Here is a 25,586-nt window from a genome sequence, read left to right as displayed (position 1 = left end):
TTTTTTTTTTTTTATATAGTTCTCGACGATCGCCAAGTAAGCAACGTGATGCATACACGCTTCTTTCCTTACATAAATTTGTACTCGATGGAAGATAACAAGTACTTGAAAACAAATCATTTCTCATGACAGATTTAACGTTTATAGAAATCTTATCGAATATTACGCATCGCTTACGAAGCTTTTGCAGTGGCGTTTATTTGCTAATATAAATGATAATGTTTAGAAAAATCTTTAAGCTTTCAAACTCATCTTTTAGTCTTCGTAAATTTTATATATTAATATTATATGCAGACATATTACGTTCTAATAAAGGTTTAACAGAACTGCATATCTTAATGATATCAGAATCACTCTCTTTTCTCTTTCACTTGGAACGACAACAGTATATGATAGGGAGAAAGAGTAAAAGGCTGGGTCCTTGAATGAAACGAAGGACGTTTCTCATTAGCTCGAAAAAGAACTATATGAAATGACGCTTTTCTTCTTTAATCGATTCATCTAATAAAACGTCATGAAAGATCATATTTTTTTGCATGAGATTAATTTCATTGTCGACTAATGTTGTTTAATAAACGTAACGTCTAGTAAACGTGAATCCATTCGTTTATTTTACATGCATTATCTTTTTCCTTCTTTTCGTTGCGTTGCTTTTGCGACGCTGATTATTAAATCATCATACACAACACGTGCGTCCAACGAAATAGCATACCAACGGCAAAAGTTTCATAGGATCGATTTAATATCTATTTCTACGTCTTTACACTACTATAACATATATCGTTTAATAAAGTTATGCGGTTCATCTATTCCACATGTTCCAAAAACATGTTAGTCATAATGAACTAACAAGTAGTCGAGTTAACGTAGAAATAAACTAGCAATTATCTTGATGATTACTATACGTTAAACTATCGAAATTAAAATTCTGTTTAAAGTTATCACGTGTAAATATATAACATCAAACGATAAAGTTAACGAAGGAAAAATAGAAAAGTTGTGAAAGCTTTGAATTCTTAGTTTCTCATCGGTGTTATCGACCACACGGCGCACGTTTCAAATAATCACGAAAGAGCAGTTTCGAAAATCGACACGATAATATCGTAAATATTATATCTCCTTTTATTGCTTAAAGGAATAAGGAAAAACTTACGTAAGTGAGAGTATAAGTGTTACTTGGAATCGACACTAGAGAAAACAAAATAGGTAAAACTCGTCGATTTGGGAACACCACAAAATTTCAAAACACTCGTCGAGGAATGAATGACCTTGTTACGGTTTTAAAAAGAAAAAAAAAGAAAAAAAAAAGGAAATTCACGGTAAGAAAAGACTGCGTTCGAATATGAAATGTAAGATTATAAAGAAGAAATGCAAAAGACGCGACTGCGACGAAGCATAACGCGCGACTACCGCACAACTCGAGAGTGCTCGAGTTCGTGAATGTTCGGTTCGAGTTCGGGCGTAGTCGACTAGCAGCGAAAGCTCGCGACTATAATGTCACTTGTTATTGGAGGAGCTCACGATCGGACGGCAAGTTTGAAATTTCAAACTGCTTCGTCGGCTGCTACGCGATATTAAATAATTTACATTGTTCGCCATTGTGTCGATTACATCAAGTAAATAATAAAGAAAAACGTATATCCGATTATCGTAAAAGTTTTTCGAATAAATATACGCGCTCGATATCGATGAAAATATTTGTAAAATTTGTTGTAAAATTGTTGAGCAAGGTATTAAACGAAGTTGATAAAATGTTGTCATATTATTAAAATAATTATATAGTATTAGAAATATTAGTTCGTGCTGACTAATGATAACAGAATGCACGTGCGAGAGGCGCAGCGTACAAGAGTTTGTCAGGCGTGTAGGCGTTATGGGTACTGTCATAGAAAGTTGCGTGAAAAAAATATCCGACACGTGGGCAAAGCATTGCGTTATGCTTCGATTTACGATAGACGAAGTGTTACGATATGTTTTTCTTTTGCTGCACGTACCGAGACAGACTGAAAACAATAAATTACAAATACTTTGCAGTTGGACAACTTTGATCTTACATGTATCAGGCATTTTTTTTTTTTTAGTAACGTTTTATCTTCAATTCTATCTTGATTTTATTCTATGCGAATTATATCGTAATACCGATAAGATATATCTTATCGAATTTGTTCTTCGTTTACAAGAAGAATAAATGAAGGTGAAAAAGAGTCTTTAATTTCGTGAAAAAAAAAAAATGAGATTTTATTTCGAGCTTGTTATCGGTTTATATACCGTTGAAACAATTCTTTCTTGATCTCTACGAGAAAATACATTTTAGTGGAATAAGTATTGAGCATCGTATAGTTCGACCCTGAGACGCGACTTTGAAAGGACGACAAGAACTTCTTTTGATCATTAGATTTTATTACAGCATAATTCAGGCATTGTGAGAGAGCATAATGGGGATGGCTTTCAAGAGTACCGTCGGCAATGAGACCGCCGATTTGAAATAATTATAAAATGATCTCGATGCGGAGCGATATAGGAAGTTCATTGTACCCAAAGCTTTCATAACAATTTATAGATCTGTCTAATCGATCGACTTCAAACCGTAACCTCCCATGACGTGCTAATTGATAGTCGCATTTCATCTAATTATACTCTTTTTTCTAATGCTATCGTAACCAACGAACTCTTTAATTTCTCACGAGTAGCTCATAGAAATAACGATCGTTACACCCTTCGACTTTCTTTCCTGGATATTATTACAATGATTCGTCAACTATCTCTATTAAAAATTTTTCTATATTTTTGTATTGATTTATAGCCAGTAAACGATAAGTCTGTTTTAATCCTCTCGAAACACTATCCTAGCACTTTCGAAGAAATTCTTTAGACTCCTTTATTGGTATATTTATATCACGTCTACTATTGTTTGCAATCGAATTATACGTATTGTATTACATTAATGGAACGATCCGTGATGTGACCCATTTGCATGGGCTTGGCTCAACTACTCAAGACTGACCGCGTTAAACTGCGTTATCAAGTGTAACATCCATTAGTATCCGTGCAACGAATCTTAAACGACTACAGTCAAATACGTTTAATACAATAACGTATATTTTTGTTCCATTATCGTAGTAATACCGAAGTAAACGCGATATTAATTGTATGATTTTTCGTATAAAGATTTTATTAATAAAAAGAAAGAAAGCAGTGACGAGTTTTCCATTCGGTGAAAAAGAAAAAAGAAAAAAAAGAAACGAAAGGCGCGCAAAATCTAAAAAGGTCGAACGAAAAGCGTCGTCGGTGTCATCGGTGTAATAATTGTTATGTAACATGACGTAGAAATCGAGAGCGGCTACTATGAAGCACGAATACGTGACTCCGTCGACGGCCACGATAAGTGACACGATATGCAAATTTAAGTGGAGGAAGATCCGTTCGTTAAACGCGTCGAAGGTCTCGCTTACGAACCCACGCGGATTTTTTGAACTTTGTCTTAAAGATGAGTTGCCGCGAGTATTGTCGTTGAAGTTCACTAAGGTGACAGAGGTTAAATGGTAACGCAATTCAAGTGGGAAATCCTCTTGTCGAAATGTTTTTTAAAAAATATATATCGTGTTTCGTTCAGTTTACTCTTCGTCGTACTCTTTTAACAAGTTTAAAAATTGATACAAAACGTACGTCAAATCAAGAGGTCCTACTTGTAGTTTAAACGACAAATTTAACTAAGTTGATATGAAATTAATGAAATAGTTTCTTACCCATATTTTTTTGTTTTCCACGATTCTTTCACGTACCAAAATCTATTGTAACGAATTTTGTCTTACACATCGGACTTTTAGTTCAGCGATAAAAATAATATTTCACTTTACAAAAATTAAACGCGATTTTACATAATTCACGTTAATATAACCGCGCTTCCTTTTTAAATGTCTTTTAAAAATGACGAAATAAATCGACAGAGCGACCATCTGTCGGTATTTTTCAGAATTAATTGTTTTACTCTGTAGATATCGCAGACGTAGTGGCAGCCATCTTACATTTACTATTTCAGTTTTAATAATTATTATAAACATTTTGTTAAGATTATTAATGGAAGAAAGGAAATTCTTATATATGTATATATGTATATATAACCTCTTTGCAACTTTAAATTTCCATTTAACTGTATAAACGATAAAGGATTCCTAGCTATTAAGTAAAATATCAATTTTCAAATAAGAATTTGTATCGTATGGCCATATTGCGATTATTCGTGCCCTCTGTCCGATTTTATATCTAATCGGAATTCGAAATTCCTGTCAATTCCTGTTTTCTAACCTTTACAACGTATGTCCCGGTATTTTGTAGTTTCAAATTCAGTCGTTTATTAGCTAATAGTTTAATCGCGTACAATAATATGATGTCGCGGTCTGTACGAGCTGAGACTCGCAGTCGTGCTAAAGATGATATTAAACGTGTAATGCAAGTTGTTGATAAAGTTCGTCATTGGTAAATGTTTTCATGAACTGTATTTTATGTGTGTTTGTGAAAAAATACGATATATTATATATAATTGTATATTGTACATATAAACAATAATTTCTTATCAACAATCAATTATCCAAAGTCAATAAAAGTTAATTTGTTTTGGAAAATTTTTAATAGAACGTTTTCTTAAAACATGTAGCATATTCTATCTTTGAAATTAAATGTTGTTTATTATAAACGAGTTTAAATTGTACAGTACATGATTTTTTTAACTTATTTATGTAGACAAATAATATTTCATTTTTATAGGGAAAAAAAATGGGTAACGATAGGGGAGACAACAATGAAAATTTATAAGTGGGTACCTATTTCGACCCTTGATCAGGTATCATATTTGTATTATAATAAAAATAGAAGAAAATAATTTTCTATTGAAAGTAAATAAATTATTTTTTAGAAGAAGAAAGGAAAAACTGGATCAGACAAGGAAAATGGTTTACCTAGGAAAGGAGGAATAGATAATTCTAATTCAAATTTTGGCTTAACGGAAGACTCAAATACCTGTAAGAAAATTTATCATAAAAGTAAATAATGAAGTAGTTGTTAATTAATAATAACTGAATTTCTGAATGCAACAGGTTTTTCCACAGTTAGTGATTCTCAAGGATTAACCGACTTCTCAGCACATTTAGGATTTTCTGAAGATTCCAATTCTCAAAATAGTGAACCAACTCCTAAGAGGTTAAAGACTGATTAAAATTATACTTGCATATACAAATCGAAGATTGAAATGTTTAATAATTTTTTAATTTCACAAATCTGCACATAACAAGTTTACATTAAAAAATAATCTCTTAGATACATAAAATAAACACTGTTTAGAGAATTCTATACTTCGTGAATTTATACGAAGTGTTATCTAAATGAATGAAGAAATAAGAAAATCACTTCTTATATTTCAATTATATTTAGTAAAATCTGTTAGGTAATGTATCATATAAGAAGCTAAATCTTCAAGACATTTTAAATTATGTAAAATAAGTTCTATTTTTTTACATACAAATTTATTATGAATTTTCTAAGTGAATTTAAATAGTAGATCAATAATATTCTGATTTAGTAGAACAATTTTTACTGAATGTGCAATCCATTTATTAGCATTAAAGTTTTTTTTGTTATAATAAAAAAGAAGAACAAATCATTAATGTCCAAATTGTACTTCAAATGTATTGTACATTCAGAATGATTGCAGTATTATATTGTTTCCGCAATAAATCATGTTCTACATAATTCAAATGCAGTGCTTAAGAAATCTTTTTCAAACTCAAAATCTAACATTATGTAAAATATATCTTAAAATATATGCGTATTAATTTTTCAAATTAAGAACTTTGAAATGAAAATGTATTATTATACTTCATTGTACATATTTCAAACGTCGCGTTACACGTCGATTAAGATTTTAAGATCACTTGCATTCCTTCACATTTTATTATAGCACCGTGACATGTACAAAATAAGCTTTGACTCTTATAAATAAAATAGTGCAAATCATGTGTATCGATGTTTTAATAGGATTTTTGGATTATCTATGTATTCTCACTAAATTTTTATAATTTTTCAATAATATTTATTTTCAAATTATTTATTATCAATAGTATTAATTGATTTTTGGCATTAAAAAATTTTTGGCATTAAAAATTAAATAAGAATATATAACTCTATAATATTGTAAAACATTCGTATATCTTAAGAATCGCACTGTAGAATATTATATATAATTATAACGACCAAAAACTATTAAGTTTTAACTGCCCGTTTAAAATTCTTCTGCGAATAATGAAATAAATAAAATTTTAATTATGTAGATATGTAGCTAATAAAATATGAAGCAGAAGTCAAAATAAAAATTTGTGAAAGTAATATGTAACCGTCTTGCAGAAACTCAACTATAAAAATAATATATATATATATATATTTATATTTATTTATATTTATATATTTATATATATAATTTAACAGTGTATTTTATTTTTTAACTTATGTCCAAAATCGAACGGTTCAATATTTAAATATTATGATCACTAATATATTTTTAGTTAAAAATTACCATGGTAAAGTTGTACCATTGTATTGAAGAAAAGAACCAGTATGTTTTTCTGAAAGTGTTTCCATAACATTTAAAATGCTAGAAACACTGGTATCAATGTCCAAGGGTGCATTATTTCCTCCCATATCGGTGCGCACCCATCCAGGGTGCAAACAAACGACTAATATCCCTTCATCTTTCAAATCTATACTCATAGATTTTGTTGCAGCATTAAGAGCTGCCTAAAAAATATTGGATAAATATTGCTTATAAGTGAAAATATTTATTAATTCATGATTTGCTTGAACTTTAACTACCTTACTACATCTATATGAATAAAAACCTCCTTGATCATTTTGTGCAATACTGCCAAGGATTGAAGTCATATTGATAATAGCAGCTCTGTTTATATTCATACCTTTTCCAATCTCATTGTTTTTAGCAGCAATCTTTAATAATGGTAGAAGCGTCTATAAAAACATTTGTAACATGTAGTGATATATTTTGAAAATAATATTAATAACGTAAATTTAACTGCACCTTTGCCAACATAATTGGAGCTACTGTATTAATAAAAAGAGTATTTGTCAGATTTTCCTCTTTAACCATAGCAAGTCGTGTAAATTTTTGTGAAATCCCAGCATTATTAAAAAGAACATTGAGTCCTGCTGATCCTACTTTTTCTCTGACGGTATTTACTATTTTTTTATAATTGCTTGTGTCAGTTAAGTCTATAAATAATTTACAATAATATTATAATTAATAAAAAATAATTTAATATTATAATGTATTTAATTATAATACATTCAAAATAATATCTTTTTTATATCAAAGTAATGTAAACATAAAACGTAATAAATAGTTATTGTTCTCCATATCACTAAAGCACGAGAAGGTATTATCTGATAGTGGATGGAAATTCATAGTGTATACGTATATACATATATATTGATTAACGTAACGTTGGTAAAATCCTATCTTTTATTCAACTACTTTTTCGCATTCGTAGTAAGACTTTCAAGTAGTCATAATATCTTTTTTTTTCACGATATTGTACAAATTATGAAATCACGTATATTGAAAATAAAAAGATCGTGGTGTTTAACTTGTCATAGTAAAACACAAACAATTGGATCAGATTCCAGTGATTTGGAAAATGAAAATGTTGAATCTCAGAAAAATGAAAATTCGGAATACGAAAACTTCGTTTTTTGTAAGTAATTTAATATTAAAAATATAACTTCTACGATTTTTACACGCATAAAAGATCAATGCTTTTATTGTTCCAAGTTGTACTTGAGTTGGATTTCTTAATCATTCGTCATATGTCTTAAAAATAATGTCATTGAATTTATTGATTTCTGCTTGAAATTACACATCTAGAGTTCTTAGTAATTTATAGAATGCAGTTTACCTATTTCAATGATATGAACGTTTCTTGATTTCTCAGCAAGTTCTTTCAATTCCTAAATTAGAAAAATTCGATTTATTATAACAAACATTATCAATCGATTCTTAAATATTATTTTATAACCTGAGACTTGATTTATTTTACAAAAGTACTTTAAGAAATTGTTTATTTCATTTTTTATTTCTTTTTATTTACAATTCCAATTTTATTTTCGAAGAAAATATCTTATAAAATTAATAAAATAACAAAATTATTGACTGCCTATAAATCGATTTCTTTTCAGGTTAAATATTATATTAAAAAAAAAAAAAAAAACTAAGAAAAAACGATTGCTGATCACGCGATGAGTTCATTTTTAATTTACGAATTCTTTGTACATATGTGTTTTTCATCAATCTATAATTCTAATACGTAATCGTACAATTATCTCTAACTTATCTCCGCACTTGTGAAGAAATCAGATATTGGATTTTATAGCGTAGAAGAATAAATAAGACAGGTATTATCGTTTCAGTCAAACAAGCTAAATCATTATACAGCTGCGTTGTATAATGTGTATGAACATGAGCAAAAAATAGTTACAATCAATATCGTTAATATCAATAAATCTAATATCGATGATATCATTTATTTGAACATTAAGGAATAATTCTTAAAAACAAAAAACGATTTTAATATTACTAAAATATTATAATGAAAAATATGAAGTTGTTAAAAATAGACTGAAAAGCGATAAGATAGATGATTTAAAAATAATCGTGGGATGAAAGGATGACTCGACTGGTTTTTGTAATTAGCAATTTCGATATGTAGTTTTATCCCGCGTCCTCGATGCGCTTGCGTAATATTTTACAATCACCATGAGTCACTCTTCTACCGAAGATCGCTTGTATCTAATTCGTTGAACCATCAACGGTGGAAGGGATATTCGCGCTTTCTCCGATCAACAGATGGCGATAAAACACAACGAACGGAATTTGTTCGTGACACTTCAGTATATTAAAGTCTTTTTGAGCGTTAAGGTCTTCCAAACGTTTTCTTTTTTTCACGACTCATATAATATTATTTTTGTCAAATAAAGAACATTAATATCGTTTCGTTCGATTAACAAAGAAATACTCGAAGTGATAACGTTTAACGCAAACGATCAAAAGAAAATTTCCATGGCGCCGATCGGTAAGCATTTTTTATTTTGATTCGTTGTACTCATTCGTACGAAGTCATTGCGTCATCCGATTTTTGCCGATTCCTACGTCACAGTCAACCTTACCGTCGCTTTGTTCATGTCTCGGCAAGTTGCAAAAATATTTTCTGGTGGTTTGGGTAATTGTACGAGGTGCTTCACTAGTCCAAGACCCAGGCCACGATTACTACCGGTTATTAAAATCGATTTCATTCTCTGACTTTTTTCGATGCTAATTTTGATACACGAAGTACCTTTCGAATATTTTTTTTTTTTTTTCTACGGAACACACTTCTAATTTCGCGTTCTCTCAACTAGACGTGTACGGGAATACTAACACAATCTTGCGTGGATCGTATTAACCGTAAGAACGAGTATCATCAGTGTGACGTCACGTGCTCGTAAAACGAGCGCGATAATCATGGCGACTGTAACACTGCTCGCTAGGCTCGTGTCATCTCGAACATCGCACAGCAAATTATTCGAGTTGTCACATGCCGGATGCAACTCCTTTTTTTATGGAAAAGCCGCAATGGCTTGTATGTGCAGTGAGTGCCGATAACACATCTTATGTGTGCGTAATTTGTAACTCGAAAGGCGTTTCTCATCTTTTATTTTACACCCTATTTCATTATTTATTTATATCTGTTAATTGACTCAATATTTAAACTTCGACATCGACCAAACCTATTTGTTGGTTTTATGTATTAAAAAAATTAAGAATTTTTACATCAAGTCCATTTGAAATTTTATTGGTTTTAAATTTTCGTTAAATGTCATTGTTATGTTAGTTAATAATTTTTATGTATTAAATTTAACCTATAATAGATATCTAATATGTAATTATGTAACAGGTAAAATAGTTACATTAAATATCAGATATAATTAATACATTAATTTTTATTCTAGCGGAAAAGAATTTTAATTACGACTTTTTGGTCATTGGCGGAGGATCTGGTGGTTTAGCAGCAGCAAAAGAGGCCGTTGAACTTGGAGCAAAAGTTGCAGTATTAGATTTTGTTACTCCGTCTCCGAAAGGAACTACGTGGGGTTTAGGTGGTACTTGCGTTAATGTAGGATGTATACCGAAAAAATTGATGCATCAAGCTGCATTACTTGGCGAAGCTATACATGTAACTGAAGGATATATAAATATAATATTCTATGTAATTCATATTATATACAATTTGCATATATAAATTTTGATTATAGGAAGCACAGTCTTTTGGGTGGCAATTACCTGATCCAAAAACTATTATAAACGATTGGGAAGCTTTAAAAGTTGCCGTACAAAATCATGTTAAATCAGTTAATTGGGTAACAAGAGTAGAATTAAGAACAAAGTTAGTACTAAATACGTTTAGACAAGTATATATTTAATTATTTTGTTCTAATATTATATTTTTATGTTAATGCAGAAAGGTAGATTATGTTAATGCTTTGGGATATTTCAAAGATGCTCATACCATAGTTGGTACATTGAAAAATGGAGAAGAAAAAATTATTACTGCAGAAAATATCTTAATCGCAGTAGGCGGAAGGCCAAAGTATCCCGATATTCCTGGTGCTTTAGAATATGGTATTAGCAGTGATGATATTTTCAGTTTAGAAAAAGCACCAGGAAAAACTCTTGTTGTTGGAGCGGGATGTACCCTTTTTTATTATTTAATTATGATTTATAATTTACAAATTTAATTATTATTAATTCTTTATGTTATTGAGTGTAACGAACAAAGTATATTTCTTAGCAAATACATAGATATTGGATTAGAGTGTGCAGGATTTTTGAATGGTTTAGGCTATGATACAACAGTGATGGTACGTTCAATTGTGCTTAGAGGATTTGATCAACAAATGGTTCAATTGGTAGCTGAAGAAATGCAAAATCGTGGCGTTCATTTCATTTATCAAGCTAAGCCTAAAAAAGTTGATAAACAAGCTGATGGTCGTCTTCTAGTTGATTGGGTTGATAATGTATGTCTTGATAATTATATTACAATATATAAATATATTAAATCGTTAATCAAGTAGTTAATCAAGATTTGTTTTTTCTAGGATGGAAAAGTTCATCAAGATGTTTATGACACTGTTCTATTTGCTATCGGTCGTCAACCTCTTACAAAAGAATTAAAACTTGAAAATGCTGGAGTTAAAGTTATTTCAGAGAATGGAAAAATTGATGCAGAAAATGAGCAAACGAACGTACCGAATATCTATGCAGTCGGTGACGTGCTTTATGTAAGATACTAGTAATTTATTTGAAATAACAAGTGCACTAGATTATTTTAACATCAATTATTAAATACTTGCAGAGAAAGCCTGAATTAACACCCGTCGCTATACATGCGGGAAAACTATTAGCTAAAAGATTGTTTGCTAATTCGAAGGAAAAAATGGATTATGCAAACGTAGCTACGACTATATTCACTCCTTTAGAATATGGTTCTGTTGGACTTAGCGAAGAAGATGCTGTATCTAAGTATGGAGCAGATGAAATAGAAATTTATCACGCGTATTATAAGCCTACAGAATTTTTTTTGCCTCAGAAAGATGTTTCTCACTGTTATGTTAAAATCATTGCATTTAGAAAAGGTGATCAGAGAATTTTGGGCCTTCATTTTATTGGTCCGAATGCTGGTGAGGTAATCCAAGGTTTTGCAGCAGCTATAAAGTAAGTTTCTTTTTTTTTGTCATCAACGCCAGAGTAACATATTTTTAAACGAGTTTCGAGAATTTTTTAATGAGAAATTCAAAAAATAAATAATTCATTCGTCCGTAACATTTTTTTTCAGAAGCAACATAACATTCCCGATACTTAAATCTACAGTTGGTATTCATCCAACCAATGCTGAAGAATTTACACGCATACATATTACTAAACGTTCAGGATTAGATCCCAAGCCACAAAGTTGTTGTAGTTAAAGTGAATGCAGTCTTAAAAGATGTACTTTTGGATGCACATTTTGTTACTGTCATTAAATGATGTATAATGACTAATTTACAATATATCTTTAAAGCGGCCAATAATAGGATATCTACTTAAATAATGGACAAATGAATTAGATTAACACTTGAGGCATTCTTGTTATATAAATTGATTTTAAAAAAAAAACATATTGTTATTTTATATGAGCACGCAGGTACTCGAATATATTGCAGTATTTTACATAAAAAGTTATAAGAAATGAATTAATAAATTTATAACTTACTTTATACAATAAAAAAATATCTAATTATATGTTTATCACGACTTTGTCATTTCGTCTGAATAAATAAGAATGATTATATAAAATTTTGTTTACTATCAATATCTTTTGTAAGTGTTTAAATTTTATTAAATATTTCTGTAATATCTATAAGTGAAAATTTTCGAATTACTCGCTTACGCACTTCCGGTTGGAAACACGTCACTTCGCTGTATAAATTTCTTTCTTGACTTTAGTAGTAATTTTCAACTGTTACAAACCGCGTAGAACTTAAATCAATATATTTCATGAAAGATTTAATATTGAAAAGAGTTATAAAAAAATTGTATTAAAATGACTGATAAAATGGATTCTGATAAAAAAGAATCAAACTATTTACCAAAAAATAATACGAAAGAGAAATCAGAATTTAGCATATGTCCATATGTAGGTAACGCTTATTTTTAAATATATTATATTTATGTTAATTATAGAATTACTATTTGTAGAAACTACAGTACTCTTTTGGTTTTAATCCAAACGTTCCTATAATAAATTTAACGACTGAAAATCGAACACTAATTGCGTACGCTTCTTCGCATGTTGCAATGATGTATGATTATAGCTCTAATGAAATTTTACCTCTTCAAGGTCATGTTAGTATAGACATGTGTAATTTACGAGATTTATTACTTAATTGAATTAATTATAGTCGATATAATATTTAGAAAACTGCTGTTAGGACATTATCAAGTTCGAACGATGGTAAATGGCTATTGACGGCGGATTTTGGAAAGGACTGTACGGTAATTGTTTGGGATACCGAAATCAAGTAAAAATATCCATGTTTTATGTAAACTATACTTGTCTAATGCGTATAAAAACATATATATATATATATGTGTATGTGATTATTGTTAAGGATGCCTATTTGCACTTTATTCGAGCCTCATGGTATAAATGGCTTGACAGCAGCACGTATCAGTCCAAATGCAAAGTATATCGTTACGGTTGGCAATGAAAAATTCCAAAATGTTTATTTTTGGTTGTGGACATACGGAAGAGATAAACCGGATGGTTTATTTTAATGAAATATTAGCTATTTTGCATTTACGAATATTATATCTATTAGATACATTTGTGTTTTTAGCGATCGTTGAATTATCGGAAGTACATTTGGATAGAGTCAAAGAGATCAGTTTCGACAATGACTTTCCAAAACGATTTGCTTTGATTACTGATCATCACGTACTTCTTTTCACTTGGGTTTGTAATTCGAATTTGGTACATAATGAACAAAATTTTCATTGTAAAGTTATATGATTTTATCATTTATTAGGATCAAGATAAACTTAGCTATTATCGGCTCATAATAACTGCAAAATATGGTCGTTTTGGAATTTTTAATAACTCTATTTTTGTTAGAAAAAAGTCGAATATGTTAACGGCAACAACCAATGGTAAAAAGTATTTGGTTTTAAAAGAATCAAGATGATTAGAATTTCTTACAATTTGTTCTGCAGGTTTTGTATTGGTATGTAACCACGTTAACACCGTCGAGGGTGCTGCAGAAGAAGACGCAAATATTAAAAAGAAACATATCAAATCAATAAAATTACAAACTTGTAATATCACTGTAATTCTTAATTATGAAGGGTATTGATTAATCAGAATAATTCTTTGAGCGAAAATTTAATAAGTTTTGCAGATATTTTGATTCGATTATGAACTATTTTTTCAATATATAGAATGATTGTTACTGGCAATTCTAATGGACGAATTACTTTTTACGATAATGAATTAAAACTTTTGTATTGGTGTGAAAATCGTGAATTGGAATCCATTCGATCGATCAGTTTCGATCTATGCTCTAAATTACTTGGCCCTGTATACACTATCAGTGAAACAGATAGTAAGCTTGGCATGACATAAAGCATCTTCTCTTTTAAAAAAATATATAATATTTTTCAAATAGTCGAATCTAATAATGGAAACAGCACGGACGAATTACACAGCGAAACAGAAAGTGAATTTATAGAGAATTTTATAAGTCAAGAAGAATATAATAGTTTTCAAGATATAAAATATCTGAATAATAAGATGGATAAAAAATTATCATATTTAACTGTAAATATAGAACCTATTCCGAAATATTACTATGATCATAAAAATTCAATATACGTAGCTACCGACGCAACCCTACAACGTTCTAGGTTCATCACTAGGAATACTTTTGTATGTAAGCGTTTTTCATAAAAATAGTATAGAGTAAATTGAATAGAATAAATAAATAAATAAATAAATAACTATATATATATGTATATAAAATTGGTATTTGTCACAGCTACAACGAAAGGTACAATTGCTTTATTAGATATTGCAAATTTAAAATGTAAATTCATTTCGAAACATTCTGCTGCCTATATAACGAGTTTAGATGCACATCCGGAAAGGTACAGAAATTTAATTAAAAATATATTTTATGGAATAAAAACTGATACATTCATTTACAGTACTTATCTTATCACGGGAAATAGAGAAAGTATTTTAAATTTATACGACTATGAGAAATGTAGTTTGATTATATCTAGAAAGGTTCCAGATCTACCAAATTTAGAGACAATCCTTAATTATCAAACGAAAAAGAATCAAATAATTTATATCAGCTGTCCACAAATACACGAAAGTTTGGCTGCCATTACTGCTCTCAAATATTCTCCAACATGTACGCTGTAACATACTCTCAATCAACATTTTTTTATGGATAATATTATTAATTCTAACAAATGCTAATACAGAATTATTTTTTTTGTCAGCTGATTTACTCATCTGTGGTATGGAAAATGGCACTTTATGGGTATTACATCCACTAACATTGGAATTGTTAGATGAATTTCCTTACAAGCATTCGTCTCAATCTATTCGTAATGTTGCCTTTACCAAATGTTCGACTTACATGGCTTATTCCGTTAAGTATATTTTTGCGATAAATAAAATACTTATATAAATGTTTATTTAACTTACTTTTTTTTTAGGATGATGCTCTATGTATCGTAGTGTTCAAAAAAAATAATTCAAAGTCCCTAAATGAAACTAACATTTGGAATTTAATTGGAAAATGTCATTCGCATTGTTTACCTATCAGACAAGTATTATTTGGACCTTCTGTTAAAGGCAATTCAGTTCCTCGACTTTTCTCTTTAGGAGAAGACAAAGATCTTATTGAATATGATTTAGAAGTTAGGTAAACAAAAAATTATATATATTTTAATATTTGTTATATGTAGAATATTATACGTATATAATGATATATCTATATTAAAATAGTGGACCATATCCGGATCCAGGATTAAAAATTTTACAGATCGATCGAATTGAATCAAAAGCAACTCCTTTGTACATGGAATGGTATCCGAAATTCGGAGCTGAAACTCTTTTTGTGATATCGAATTCTGAAGTAATTTATGACGTGAAAATTGAACGAATCATATATATATATATATATATATATATCTACATTTTACAATTTCAGCACAAGTACAGATTATTAAATGATATAATAAGAATGATTCGTGGAACTTTTGTGAACCCAACATTTGAAACGCCTGTACAACGTTTTAAAGTATTTGACATTATGGGATTTTCATTGATTATATCATTATGACTTTTTGTTTCCAGATATTACCAAAAGAAAATAATAACATTTACATGGTATTTGCAACTAATAAAGAAATAGGTCTACAAATTCTTCCTATAGATGGTAATCCTTACGCAAGTGTAGCAATTACTGGACATCCGTTTCAGGTATTTTACTCCGTTTTATATATATATATATATTTTTGTTGTTGTTGTTGTACAAACTTTTATTAACAAGAATATAAGCACATTAGATCACTGGATTTGCTGTGGATTGTAAAAAGAGTATCGTATTTACTATGGGATATAAAGACTCATGCGTTTTAATGTGGAAGATAAAATTCAGGTTTGTGCGAAAACTGAAATATACTTCCAAGCACTTTGTCAAATCTTCAAAGAAGAAATTTACATATTATTAAAAATATAAATGTGTGTTTGTTACAGATCAGTAAAAATTATGAAACGTTTAGGAGGAGAAGGATTGTCTCCGTTTTATAGTCTTATAAAAGGTGGTAAAAATGGTTGGTTATTTAATGAAATGCAAGATTTATTCTACTACGCACAGATTCTACAACAAGGAGAAAATACGATCGAAGCAAGAAAGATTTCCGATATGGCTTCTATAAAACAAATACCAAATTTAATGCGAGCTGTTGGTTATTTCCCTAGTAACAAAGAAGTACGATTAAGTGTTGACTTATACTACTTAACAACTAGCATTTATCTATACTTTAAGCACAATTTGAAGATAATTACGAATTCGATTTTCTAGCTGGAAAACATTTTGTGTGAAGTATCCTATAAGAATTATGCGGAAACGGGACAATTATTGGAGGAAATTACTTTCGAAGATTTTGTTAAACTTTACATCAATCATCGGCCTATATTTGGATATTCTACGAAAGAAATGAAAAAAGCTTTCGCAAGTTTTTGCGAAAAAAAATCGGTTAACGACGAAGATTTAGTTTTAACTCGAGATCAATTTATGAATATCTTATTTGGTACATACCCAGAGAAAAATATCTTGGAAGATAAACTTCTCGGTTAGTGATTTTAATTCCATTGCACTTTTTCCTATAACTTGTATTATGATCGCATTGAAAGGTGAACCACTGACATTAGAAGAAGCATATACATACCTAAAACTGCTTATTCCTTCGGAGGATGCCAATATAGAACATTTTGCAGATTCGAAAGGACAAGTATCTATAAATTTCGATTTTCTACCATCGGTAAGAGTGACAATTGTACTGACTTGTACAATGAATCAAACGCTATTAAATAGGCTTTCGAAAATTAATGTATTATTATTTTATGATACAGAGGATATCTTACAAAGATTTTGTCACGGTTATTTTGGGTGTTGATTTGTTGGAGAAGATGAGGGCTGAGAATAAAGTTACGTGATGTTTGCCGCATTGCCGATACAATTTTTTACTCAATTTTTATATACATTAAGAAAGTTATCTAAGGTAATAAAGAAATGATCGAAAAACCGTGTCTATCTTGTGTTACTTGTTTCAATTAATTTCACGGAGGAAAGAGAGGAAAGGACGATTGCACTATCTGAAAGATTTTCATTAATAGAAATATTTGAATTTGCAATCGAAACAAGCGCAGAATATGATCGAAGATTATTTAATGATCTCTTTAAAAGTATGTACGAGATTGAAATTTGCAAAACTGAAACGTTTTCAATGACAATAGAAGAATTCTCCCTTTCTTCTATATCCATTTCATAATACTGATCAATGATTTAAACAAAATAAATATCTTTAATATTTATTTCGGATAACTTCGTTACGAATAAAAGTCATTTCGTTTCGAATTATTGAGTTAATTTATTGTATCGATAAAAAAAAGATATTGAAATATTTTAATTAAGATTAATCGAAAATGTTTTCAAAAGCTACGATATAGGCGATGATACACATCCAGGCATTAATGCGGCAGATTTCAAGAATAACTTTATGAAATGGACTTAAAGAAGTATAGGCAGAAATTTATTAAAAATTATATACTAACAATGTGCTGCATGATATTACACGATCAGCAGTCGTATGTCTTGTGCCATCTTATGCGACTAATTATTACACCGTTCGTCCCCTTAGGAACGCAATTTCCTTATCTGAGCTACGATAGTTCTAACTGTAAGTATTGTTTTATTTGTTCATTTGATCTCGACACCTATAGCAACGCAGTGCCAGCGGTATGTCATTTACACATTTCTAATTTAAATGGAATATGCATTAATCAGGATTATGCCATTGCGAATGGATCCGCAATCTGTAAGAGAAACAATGTTGATAATAGGCCCAATAACTTTTGAAGCGCTGTATTAGCGTAGCAAGATGTATAATTGCAGAGCCATCCATATCTGTAATGAAGAACATCTTTTTTCCTATATTTTTTTTTTTTTCCATACAACGCGTTACGCGATAGACTAGAAATAACGAAAGACCCATTTGTTTTATGAACCATTTTTTTTTTCTAAAAGCATGAAGAAACTATAAGAGAAAAAGTAAGATCAACAATTTTAGACGACGAGAGCATCTATTTCTTTTTAACGTTAACGCGTTAAGTAAATAACATCAAAGAAACTTAACACATTAAATTATAAAATTGAAGCTATTCCAGCTATAAAATGGACCGTGATTCGTATCAATATCCCGACTTCACAACCGAGGTTCAACGTTTCATCAAAAACCAATAGTCAAGCACATGGTTAAACGATTGTTCGTACAATGGAGGCATGGACACCGCCAGCAGTGCCGACTGTCGGATCGGGCGCAACTGTAAATTGAATTCATAAAACACAGCCCTCCCCACTCTCGCGCACGCGCTCTCTCTTCACATTCAAGAAATTTCGCATCCCTGGCGCGATGCAGTCTACAGTCCTAAAAACCGATGCTACACACCGCCTATCACCTAAATCGAAGTCTATACACGGCATTTCATCGTTAAAAGAAGTACAAACAAATGTACACAAAAAACCTTATTTCATTGTTATAAACTCTAGGGCATATTTACAATTATATACAAACATTCTTGTTATTGGCTTAAGAAAAATATCAACATGGAACAGCGTATATCATTTTTTTTTTCTTTTTTTTTTTACCAAGAAGAAAGAAAGGTAAACGCTATGAGTACGTCTAAACTTAATTTTAAGTGAGCTTGGTATTAAGATTTAAAACGGTCACTCACAATATCCATGCTATCCTTAGAAGATCGAAGCAGGCACCGTCTATCGTTATCAATCGAAATAGTCTTCGTTATTTTGCACGATACCATGTTTTTTCCTACAGTCTGGACAATACCACTTGCCCTTAGGCGGCACCATAATACCGACACACTCGAAATGAAACCACTCGATGCGACAGTCCTCGCCGTCGCAAGCGATCATTTCGGATACCTCGTCGTAGGGACATTGACAGTAACAGTACAGATTAACTGGACGTTCCGTAATCGGTGGATTGCTCTCCGAAACGTGGCTCTGCGATTGCTGTTGAATCGTCATTTCGACGTCGGAACCACTGGATTCGCTACTACTATCTGCCGGTCCCTCGGACTCCGTCGCGGATGTCGCCGTCACGTTCAAAAGCGATTCGGTATGAGTCTCAACGACGTTCGACCTGTAAGCCACAGTCTTTCCACCAAAAGATAATCGTTGCGGTAAAGGCTTCGGATTCGTTGCAGGTACGAAAGACGGTGCCTCGACGACCTTCCTCCATTTCATCGTCGGCTGCTTTTCCGTCTCCTCGTCGCTGGAATCGCCATAAAAACGCTTTGGTATACGTTTCCTCTTCGACGATCTTTTGTTTTCCGTCTCGGAACCGCTACCACCGATATTCTGATTCGTATGAGGATGAGATTCGACCGCCGTTACCGCCGTTTGAATATCGTTCGTGATAAGATTCGGCGTTGACGACCTACCAAACTGATGATGCTGATGATGACCGATCATGGCTGCCGAGGAAACGGAAAAGCTCGAATTCTTCTGGTAATACGCTTTAGGAATGTTAAGCTTCAATGATTCCACCATCGGGGTAACGACGCGTTGCTTACCCCTCTCGCCCCGTTTACGTTTTTTCGTTTTTACTTTCTTCTTCTGTTGCTGTGGTCGATCCTCGACGCTGGGTGTTGGATTGGGCGATGGGGTGACGCAACTTTCGTCCGTTATACCGTTGTTCAAAGGAATTCCCGATTCCGTCGAAGCTGGTGCGACCGCTGCAAGCAGCAACAGCTGATTTCTCTTTTCTGCCAACAATTTATTAGCGAGTTGCTGCGGATGCTCGTCGTAAAAGTCCTCGTCCGTTACGGTCTCGTCCGTTTCTAAATCCGATTCTCTTAACAATGGTTTGGGAGCAGCAATTGGTTCGACGGGTACGTCGGTTACGTTGTCCACTTCGATGGGTGTTTCCTTATTTTCATTTTCTACGGAACCAGCTTGATTCTTCTGATCGACTTCTTTTTCCTTCTTACGTTCCTTACGATTGGACGATTTACGGGGAGAACTTTCCGATGCAGAACTATCGGAGTCGGAGCTACTACTGGAACTCGAGGAACTACCGGAAGATGAGCTACTACAACTACAATTGGTACCGCAGGAACAGCTGCTCGAATCGCTTTCGCTAGAAGAATCGCTCGAAGATGTACTACCACTTTGTTTCTTCTTCTTAGGACTCTTCCCTTTCTTCTTATTTACATCGCTCTCACAGCCAGTATTTTGTGCTAGACTACCAGCGGATGGACTTCTTTGCAGCTTGTTGGTGTAATCAGAGAAATCGACGTTACCCGTTCCTTTCTCATCCTCTTTAGCTTCACCTTCGACATTTTTGTCTTTCTCCGACCATACGACGCAATAATCGTGATCAGCCAAAACTATGCTCCTCAAAAACGCAACGTCTATTTCAGGTTCGGGTTCTTTGTTGGAAAGATTCACCGACTCTTGCATCTCCAAGCTCGCCGTGTACGATTTAAAATTATCCCAAATGCCATCCATTATCTTCGCTTCTTGTTTCTTTTCCTCTTCGTTTTCCTCTTCATCTGCTATGTTATCGTTGGCTTGTAACGGTGATGCTGCTTTAGCGGATATTAAAAGTGACACCGTTTCCTCCGCGTTCTGCTCATCGGTGACCTCATTTTTCTCCGCGCTTTCCTCATTCTTCTTGATATCGTCCTTCGTTTCTTCCGTGTCGCTCTCGCTGTCGGAGGATAAATTGAGCGGCGGTAAATCATAAACGTCTACCACTTTCTTTACTATCTCCTTAACATCTTTTGTACCTTCCGAGGTGCTCAACGCTATATCCACGATAGTTGTTTTGTCTTTGTCGGACTTTTCATCGTCAACCGAGAGCTGATTGTTCGTCGCATCTACCGTGCAAACGTCTACGGGTGGTGGCTCTTTATGACTTTCTTCGTGTTTAGTTAGGAGCCTTTGCGAGATGAAACGTTCGGAGCATTCGCTACAAGTGTACGGTTGATCTCCCGAATGTAATCTCTTATGAACTTTCAATGCTACGGCGCGACTAAAACTGGAACCACATTCCTCGCAAACGAAAGCCGTAGGTGGGATACAGAAATGATAAATATGTGGCCATTTCTTTTGTAAACATTTTTTGCATAGAACGCTTTCAGTCCCGTGCTTCCAGAAAAGGTGTTTCGTAATATCGGGCTTGTTCCTGTACGCAATGCCACATCGATAACACAAGTGATGAAGTTTGTGTTTCCATACGTGATTCGACAATCGTTGTTGATTTCCAGTAGTCTCCAAACACACGTCGCAAGCATGATGACCCTTTCTTAAATGTACCATTAATCTGAATGCCGATGGAAGACTACTAATAGAACAAAGACAACATCTATACTTGACATTTATATTCGGTGAATATACGCCTGGACATAAATGACATAACAATTCACTGTAACTATAAAACGTTGATTTACACATTATACAAATTAAAATTGTCTTTTGATGCATTTTTCGATGGTGAGTATATAGTTCTTTATGTACCGCAGAGTTATATCTACAGTGAAAACATTCATATGTCCTAACAGTTTGAATATTATAGGTACCATTTGTGCTGCTGTACGTATCGAGATTGAAGTAATTCGTTTCCAGCTCCTCCAGAGACTTTTTTACTCTTACTGTAAATTGTTCCGGTTGTATGATTATAGCCGGATGCTGCGGATGAAATTTATGTTCAGCAAGCATATGTAATCCTAATTGTTTTCCATTTACAGCTATATGGCGTGCGTGATTGCAGTAGACACAAAACGGACTAGCTGCTTCTATACATTTTTTCAATAAGTCTTCTATCTCTGTACTATCTAATGTACCTTCCACATTAAGATCTATAGGTGGGACATCTTCCCCAGCTAAGACTATTCCGTCGCTCGGCTGGGATGCTAATTCTGGAGCACAATTTATGGCATCTTTTTTCACATCATTATATGATTCCGTTGTGCTAAATTCTCCGTTCGCATTCTCACCTATTCCGAATTCCTCTTTTTCTTCGCGAACATTTGTATTTTCTGTCGTTTCCATGCTTGCTTTAGCTTCCACTCTATCCTCAGGCTGATCCGATTCCTTAATATCATCTTCTGCATTACTATCTACTACGGCTAATTTGTAGCTATCGGAATCGCTATCGGCTTCGTTTATTTGATTACTTTCTATACTATCTTTATCCTTCTGTGTAAGAATTAAAAGCTTCTTCTCTTCTGATGTTGACTCTTCTGCATTGTTATTCTCTTCGGAATCTCTACTAATATTATGAGTTTCTGCATTTCCTGTCGAACTCACAGAAAATTGCGAATTCTTATTTGTACAAATTTTAATTACTAAACTTCTGTCAGACGTAGGGGCAGTATTAAACGAAACTGACGTTTGAGATTCTGTAGGCGGCGCAGCCTCCACATGTTTGCTACCATCGTCAGGATACTCTTCCTTTGGTTGGAGATCTTGCTGTGATTCATGTTGAGGACTAAATAACGATCGACTAATTGGACTATGAACAGGACTCGACGATGAGTGAGACTCTAAGTCGAACTTTATCTTAGATATTTCTGCCTTTTCGTCTTTCTCCGCTACATCCGTATCATTCATCATTTCAGTATCATGCTCAGAATTAATTTCGTGTAATTCTTCATTTGTTGTAGCTTCTAAAGGAATGCTATCCATTTTATTAGATTTATTTTCAGTCTGTGATTCTGCATTACTAGTTATATCTGTATCAAATAATATCATTGCATCAGATTGATTTGCATTTTCTTTTGGTATATCTTCGTCCTCTTCAGTATCATTTGTACAACGTGAAACCTCCATAATAGTTTGAGTCACACTATCATACGGTTCAATTTCATTATTATTTTGAATTAAAGAATTCTCTGGAGATGCTTTCGCTATGGAAGATATATGATCTTCTTTTTGTTCTACTTCATTGGCGCAGGAATCGTCGATACATTTAGATACTTCCATTATTGTTTCTGATACCGTATCCCTGGTTACATTAATCTCATCTTGTACATTTCCATCTCTAATTACTGTATCTGAGAAAAGTTGATTTTCATTAGATTGTGAAGTAATTGCTTTTGCATTAACCTTTTTCGCATGTTGTTGACAAGAATTAGATATACTATCCTCCCCATATTTATTCCTATTATTTTTAATTACTTTTCTTGATGTTCCTTTGTTATTAATATTTGCTGGTTTCTCAATGACAAATGTTGATACCGTTCCTGTTTGTACAGTCGTCGTAACAGGTACCACAGGATTTGCTTCTTTATTAGATTCAACTGCTAGAGCACAAGTATTTGCGTGTGAGCCTGTTTGACATAAAGAGCATACAGTTGTAGCAGTTTCCTGTTTAGTCGGGGGAGAACAAAAATGGTTATAGAAATTATCTGTTTCAGAGAACATCTTCTCGCAAGTGCAACAAACCAAATAACATGATCCTTTGAAAGCACTGTAAAAGTCTTCAACAGAGTTAAATCCCATTTCTGGTACGCTATGTTTCTTAGATAAATGATAAGATAATCTTTCTGCTTGTCCAAACATTCCTAGACAAAACAGACATATATGGCGTTTATGTATATCCCTCATATGTAAAAACAAATTCCAATTTTCAAAATAAGTGCCACAAGCTGCACACAAATATACTTTCCTTGTGATTTTAAAGTTAGCAGCGTGCGATTGAGAGGATGTTTCAGACGTGCTCGGTAATCCTTGCATCGGTGCCATGGCAGTATTACACGCGCACTGACTTTGCTTTAAATTCATGGAAGTAAAATTTGTAGAAGAATGACACTTAGAACACTTTAACTTTGAAGAAGGTTGAAGTCCCAAATATTGAGCATACTCTGTTATCTTCCCCCTTTTATTTTCTGTTCTTTTTTCTTTATTGATTTTTGGCGATACATTAGGATGGGATGCTTGGTCTTGAGAAAGGTTTTTAGACGCAACCGATTGTGTCTCCTGAGCTTGAGCTAAGATACGTTTCTTAAAACCTTTGAATACAATTTTCGATCCAGTACCGGTATTTCTACTTGGTGAATCTTTAGGAGTTGAATTATATCTATTTATTCGCTTCTCTTCTTCGATCGTATCAATATACACGTTATCAACAGAATGTTTTAGAGTATTGCCAAATGTTGGATCTTTGAGTTGTTGATCTCCCAAAATGCTCCACATGTCCATAATTTTACTCTCACCATCTTCATCTTCCATAATAATGCAGACTGCTAGAACGATGTTACCTGAAATGTAAAAATATACTTTTACGGAAAATGTCTAGGATATCATCCTTTATAAAAAACGAAAAAAAAAAAAAACAAAACGAAAAAAAAGTTACAGAAATATATACAAATATTATTTAGTAAGTAATTATTAACGATAGCATATACATGAGTTATACAAGAAAAGAAATAAAAAATAAAAAATTATTATTTGTATCTGTACATTGAATTATCCAAGAATGCAAATAATATTAATTACATAACCTCATTCTCTCTCTTTATTTTTTAATGAAATATTTCCTAAGAAAAATTGTTGATCTAGAAGAAGTTAATGTAACGTTATATAGAAGTAATTATTTCATCATAGGATGAAATATATTTCGTTTAAAGCTCAACTTTAAATACATTTACAAATTCATTGCAGCATTTAATAAGACTCTCTTAGATAATTATTCTTCTAGCCAAGACACAAATTAATACGTTTAACAATTACTTTTAGAATATAATGAAAAACTTATTGTAGATTACAAATCGTAAAATTTCAATAGAAGAGAAAAATATATAAATCCGAAGATCGTACCTGCATTAATTTAAGAACGCAAATGTTTACTCCAAAATACGTAAACTCTATCTCGTGCAATATCTTGGATGAAAACATTATGAAGTCTCATACATGATGCTGCATACTTTGATTTTCCCTCCTTGGCCCGTGTTCAGAGACGAAAGAGCGATTGAACTCGCATCGAAGAAGAAGCACATAAGCGAAACGTTTTCACGGCGTGTTCCGAGGAGACGACGCCGTAGAGTCCGAGCGTGGCCGGTCGGCGAGGTCGAATGGTAAAGGAACGGCGCGACTTTTTACTGCGTGTAAAGAGCTCAACTCCGAATCAC

The 25,586-nt window shown here is 32.4% G+C and overlaps 8 protein-coding genes across 15 annotated transcripts in view; 5 read left to right on the top strand and 3 right to left on the bottom strand.

Annotated features, from left to right (window-relative positions):
- LOC122629718 (CUE domain-containing protein 5-like) overlaps positions 1 to 1,396 on the bottom strand; it is a 10,549-nt gene extending 9,153 nt beyond the window's left edge. The window contains exon 1 of one of the 2 annotated variants that reach the window (XM_043813492.1): positions 1,154 to 1,396. The gene's annotated coding sequence lies outside the window, so the exon portion shown is untranslated. The remainder of the gene's footprint in view (positions 1 to 1,153) is intronic. The other variant, XM_043813483.1, reaches the window with a different exon arrangement.
- Positions 1,397 to 4,019: 2,623 nt separating this feature from the next.
- On the top strand, positions 4,020 to 6,013 carry LOC122634680 (B-cell CLL/lymphoma 7 protein family member B). Its single transcript, XM_043823858.1, has 4 exons — positions 4,020 to 4,476; positions 4,765 to 4,840; positions 4,913 to 5,018; positions 5,094 to 6,013. Exons 1-4 carry the CDS (start codon positions 4,385 to 4,387, stop codon positions 5,210 to 5,212), a joined length of 393 nt encoding a protein of 130 aa, XP_043679793.1. The 5' UTR covers positions 4,020 to 4,384; the 3' UTR covers positions 5,213 to 6,013.
- A 469-nt stretch (positions 6,014 to 6,482) lies between these two features.
- LOC122634668 (C-factor) lies at positions 6,483 to 9,369 on the bottom strand. 3 transcript variants are annotated; one of them, XM_043823834.1, is made up of 5 exons: positions 9,174 to 9,369; positions 7,959 to 8,010; positions 7,085 to 7,275; positions 6,862 to 7,014; positions 6,483 to 6,786 (listed from the first exon to the last, which is right to left on the bottom strand). In XM_043823834.1, the coding sequence occupies exons 1-5, from the start codon at positions 9,177 to 9,179 to the stop codon at positions 6,562 to 6,564; spliced, it is 627 nt and encodes a 208-aa protein (XP_043679769.1). In that variant the 5' UTR covers positions 9,180 to 9,369; the 3' UTR covers positions 6,483 to 6,561. The 3 variants fall into 3 exon arrangements, with proteins under 3 accessions (XP_043679769.1, XP_043679762.1, XP_043679779.1); XM_043823827.1 differs by having other exon boundaries at positions 9,226 to 9,359; XM_043823844.1 differs by lacking the exon at positions 9,174 to 9,369 and adding an exon at positions 8,815 to 9,017.
- On the top strand, positions 7,592 to 12,382 carry LOC122634570 (thioredoxin reductase 1, mitochondrial). 4 transcript variants are annotated; one of them, XM_043823652.1, is made up of 8 exons: positions 7,592 to 7,757; positions 10,048 to 10,271; positions 10,351 to 10,481; positions 10,557 to 10,786; positions 10,898 to 11,112; positions 11,194 to 11,376; positions 11,451 to 11,809; positions 11,931 to 12,382. In XM_043823652.1, exons 1-8 carry the CDS (start codon positions 7,607 to 7,609, stop codon positions 12,058 to 12,060), a joined length of 1,623 nt encoding a protein of 540 aa, XP_043679587.1. In that variant the 5' UTR covers positions 7,592 to 7,606; the 3' UTR covers positions 12,061 to 12,382. The 4 variants fall into 4 exon arrangements, with proteins under 4 accessions (XP_043679587.1, XP_043679604.1, XP_043679595.1 ...); XM_043823669.1 differs by lacking the exon at positions 7,592 to 7,757 and adding an exon at positions 9,030 to 9,131; XM_043823660.1 differs by lacking the exon at positions 7,592 to 7,757 and adding an exon at positions 9,551 to 9,686.
- Positions 12,383 to 12,525: 143 nt separating this feature from the next.
- On the top strand, positions 12,526 to 14,575 carry LOC122634686 (cilia- and flagella-associated protein 251-like). The gene is made up of 3 exons (XM_043823868.1): positions 12,526 to 13,783; positions 13,847 to 13,979; positions 14,072 to 14,575. Exons 1-3 carry the CDS (start codon positions 13,762 to 13,764, stop codon positions 14,253 to 14,255), a joined length of 339 nt encoding a protein of 112 aa, XP_043679803.1. The 5' UTR covers positions 12,526 to 13,761; the 3' UTR covers positions 14,256 to 14,575.
- LOC122632267 (cilia- and flagella-associated protein 251-like) lies at positions 14,424 to 15,953 on the top strand. The gene is made up of 7 exons (XM_043818895.1): positions 14,424 to 14,562; positions 14,668 to 14,776; positions 14,837 to 15,048; positions 15,140 to 15,291; positions 15,359 to 15,567; positions 15,651 to 15,860; positions 15,947 to 15,953. Exons 1-7 carry the CDS (start codon positions 14,424 to 14,426, stop codon positions 15,951 to 15,953), a joined length of 1,038 nt encoding a protein of 345 aa, XP_043674830.1.
- On the top strand, positions 15,831 to 17,422 carry LOC122634661 (cilia- and flagella-associated protein 251-like). Its single transcript, XM_043823814.1, has 6 exons — positions 15,831 to 16,127; positions 16,214 to 16,305; positions 16,404 to 16,638; positions 16,732 to 17,002; positions 17,064 to 17,191; positions 17,283 to 17,422. The coding sequence occupies exons 1-6, from the start codon at positions 15,984 to 15,986 to the stop codon at positions 17,364 to 17,366; spliced, it is 954 nt and encodes a 317-aa protein (XP_043679749.1). The 5' UTR covers positions 15,831 to 15,983; the 3' UTR covers positions 17,367 to 17,422.
- On the bottom strand, positions 17,242 to 25,437 carry LOC122634565. Of its 2 annotated transcripts, none has more exons than XM_043823629.1 (2): positions 25,276 to 25,437; positions 17,242 to 24,716 (listed from the first exon to the last, which is right to left on the bottom strand). In XM_043823629.1, the coding sequence occupies exon 2, from the start codon at positions 24,685 to 24,687 to the stop codon at positions 19,213 to 19,215; it is 5,475 nt and encodes a 1,824-aa protein (XP_043679564.1). In that variant the 5' UTR covers positions 24,688 to 24,716; positions 25,276 to 25,437; the 3' UTR covers positions 17,242 to 19,212. The 2 variants fall into 2 exon arrangements, with proteins under 2 accessions (XP_043679564.1, XP_043679573.1); XM_043823638.1 differs by lacking the exon at positions 25,276 to 25,437 and having other exon boundaries at positions 17,242 to 23,786; positions 23,902 to 24,044.
- Between the last annotated feature and the right edge of the window lie 149 nt (positions 25,438 to 25,586).

Source organism: Vespula pensylvanica, chromosome 1, assembly GCF_014466175.1.
Source record: "Vespula pensylvanica isolate Volc-1 chromosome 1, ASM1446617v1, whole genome shotgun sequence".
In the NCBI taxonomy this organism is placed as follows: Eukaryota; Metazoa; Arthropoda; class Insecta; order Hymenoptera; family Vespidae; genus Vespula; species Vespula pensylvanica.
This window is presented reverse-complemented; position numbering and strand designations above follow the sequence as displayed.

Bases quoted from the DNA above. Each gene is read 5' to 3' on its own strand.
- LOC122634680 (XM_043823858.1), top strand. From the start codon at position 4,385: ATGATGTCGCGGTCTGTACGAGCTGAGACTCGCAGTCGTGCTAAAGAT. The intron at 4,477-4,764 runs GTAAATGTTTTC...TCATTTTTATAG, and splicing joins GTTGATAAAGTTCGTCATTG to GGAAAAAAAATGGGTAACGA. The intron at 5,019-5,093 runs GTAAGAAAATTT...TGAATGCAACAG, and splicing joins AACGGAAGACTCAAATACCT to GTTTTTCCACAGTTAGTGAT.
- LOC122634570 (XM_043823652.1), top strand. From the start codon at position 7,607: ATGAAATCACGTATATTGAAAATAAAAAGATCGTGGTGTTTAACTTGT. The intron at 11,113-11,193 runs GTATGTCTTGAT...TGTTTTTTCTAG, and splicing joins TAGTTGATTGGGTTGATAAT to GATGGAAAAGTTCATCAAGA. The intron at 11,377-11,450 runs GTAAGATACTAG...AAATACTTGCAG, and splicing joins CAGTCGGTGACGTGCTTTAT to AGAAAGCCTGAATTAACACC.
- LOC122634668 (XM_043823827.1), bottom strand. From the start codon at position 9,351: ATGAAATCGATTTTAATAACCGGTAGTAATCGTGGCCTGGGTCTTGGA. The intron at 7,276-7,958 runs GTAAACTGCATT...AATTATTTATAG, and splicing joins CGTTCATATCATTGAAATAG to ACTTAACTGACACAAGCAAT. The intron at 7,015-7,084 runs GTGCAGTTAAAT...ATGTTTTTATAG, and splicing joins CTCCAATTATGTTGGCAAAG to ACGCTTCTACCATTATTAAA.
- LOC122634686 (XM_043823868.1), top strand. From the start codon at position 13,762: ATGTTAACGGCAACAACCAATG. The intron at 13,784-13,846 runs GTAAAAAGTATT...TTTGTTCTGCAG, and splicing joins GTTAACGGCAACAACCAATG to GTTTTGTATTGGTATGTAAC. The intron at 13,980-14,071 runs GTATTGATTAAT...TTCAATATATAG, and splicing joins GTAATTCTTAATTATGAAGG to AATGATTGTTACTGGCAATT.
- LOC122632267 (XM_043818895.1), top strand. From the start codon at position 14,424: ATGGATAAAAAATTATCATATTTAACTGTAAATATAGAACCTATTCCG. The intron at 15,049-15,139 runs GTACGCTGTAAC...TTTTTTTGTCAG, and splicing joins TCTCAAATATTCTCCAACAT to CTGATTTACTCATCTGTGGT. The intron at 15,568-15,650 runs GTAAACAAAAAA...ATATTAAAATAG, and splicing joins GAATATGATTTAGAAGTTAG to TGGACCATATCCGGATCCAG.
- LOC122634661 (XM_043823814.1), top strand. From the start codon at position 15,984: ATGACTTTTTGTTTCCAGATATTACCAAAAGAAAATAATAACATTTAC. The intron at 16,128-16,213 runs GTATTTTACTCC...TAAGCACATTAG, and splicing joins TTACTGGACATCCGTTTCAG to ATCACTGGATTTGCTGTGGA. The intron at 16,639-16,731 runs GTACGATTAAGT...TCGATTTTCTAG, and splicing joins ATTTCCCTAGTAACAAAGAA to CTGGAAAACATTTTGTGTGA.
- LOC122634565 (XM_043823629.1), bottom strand. From the start codon at position 24,687: ATGGAAGATGAAGATGGTGAGAGTAAAATTATGGACATGTGGAGCATT.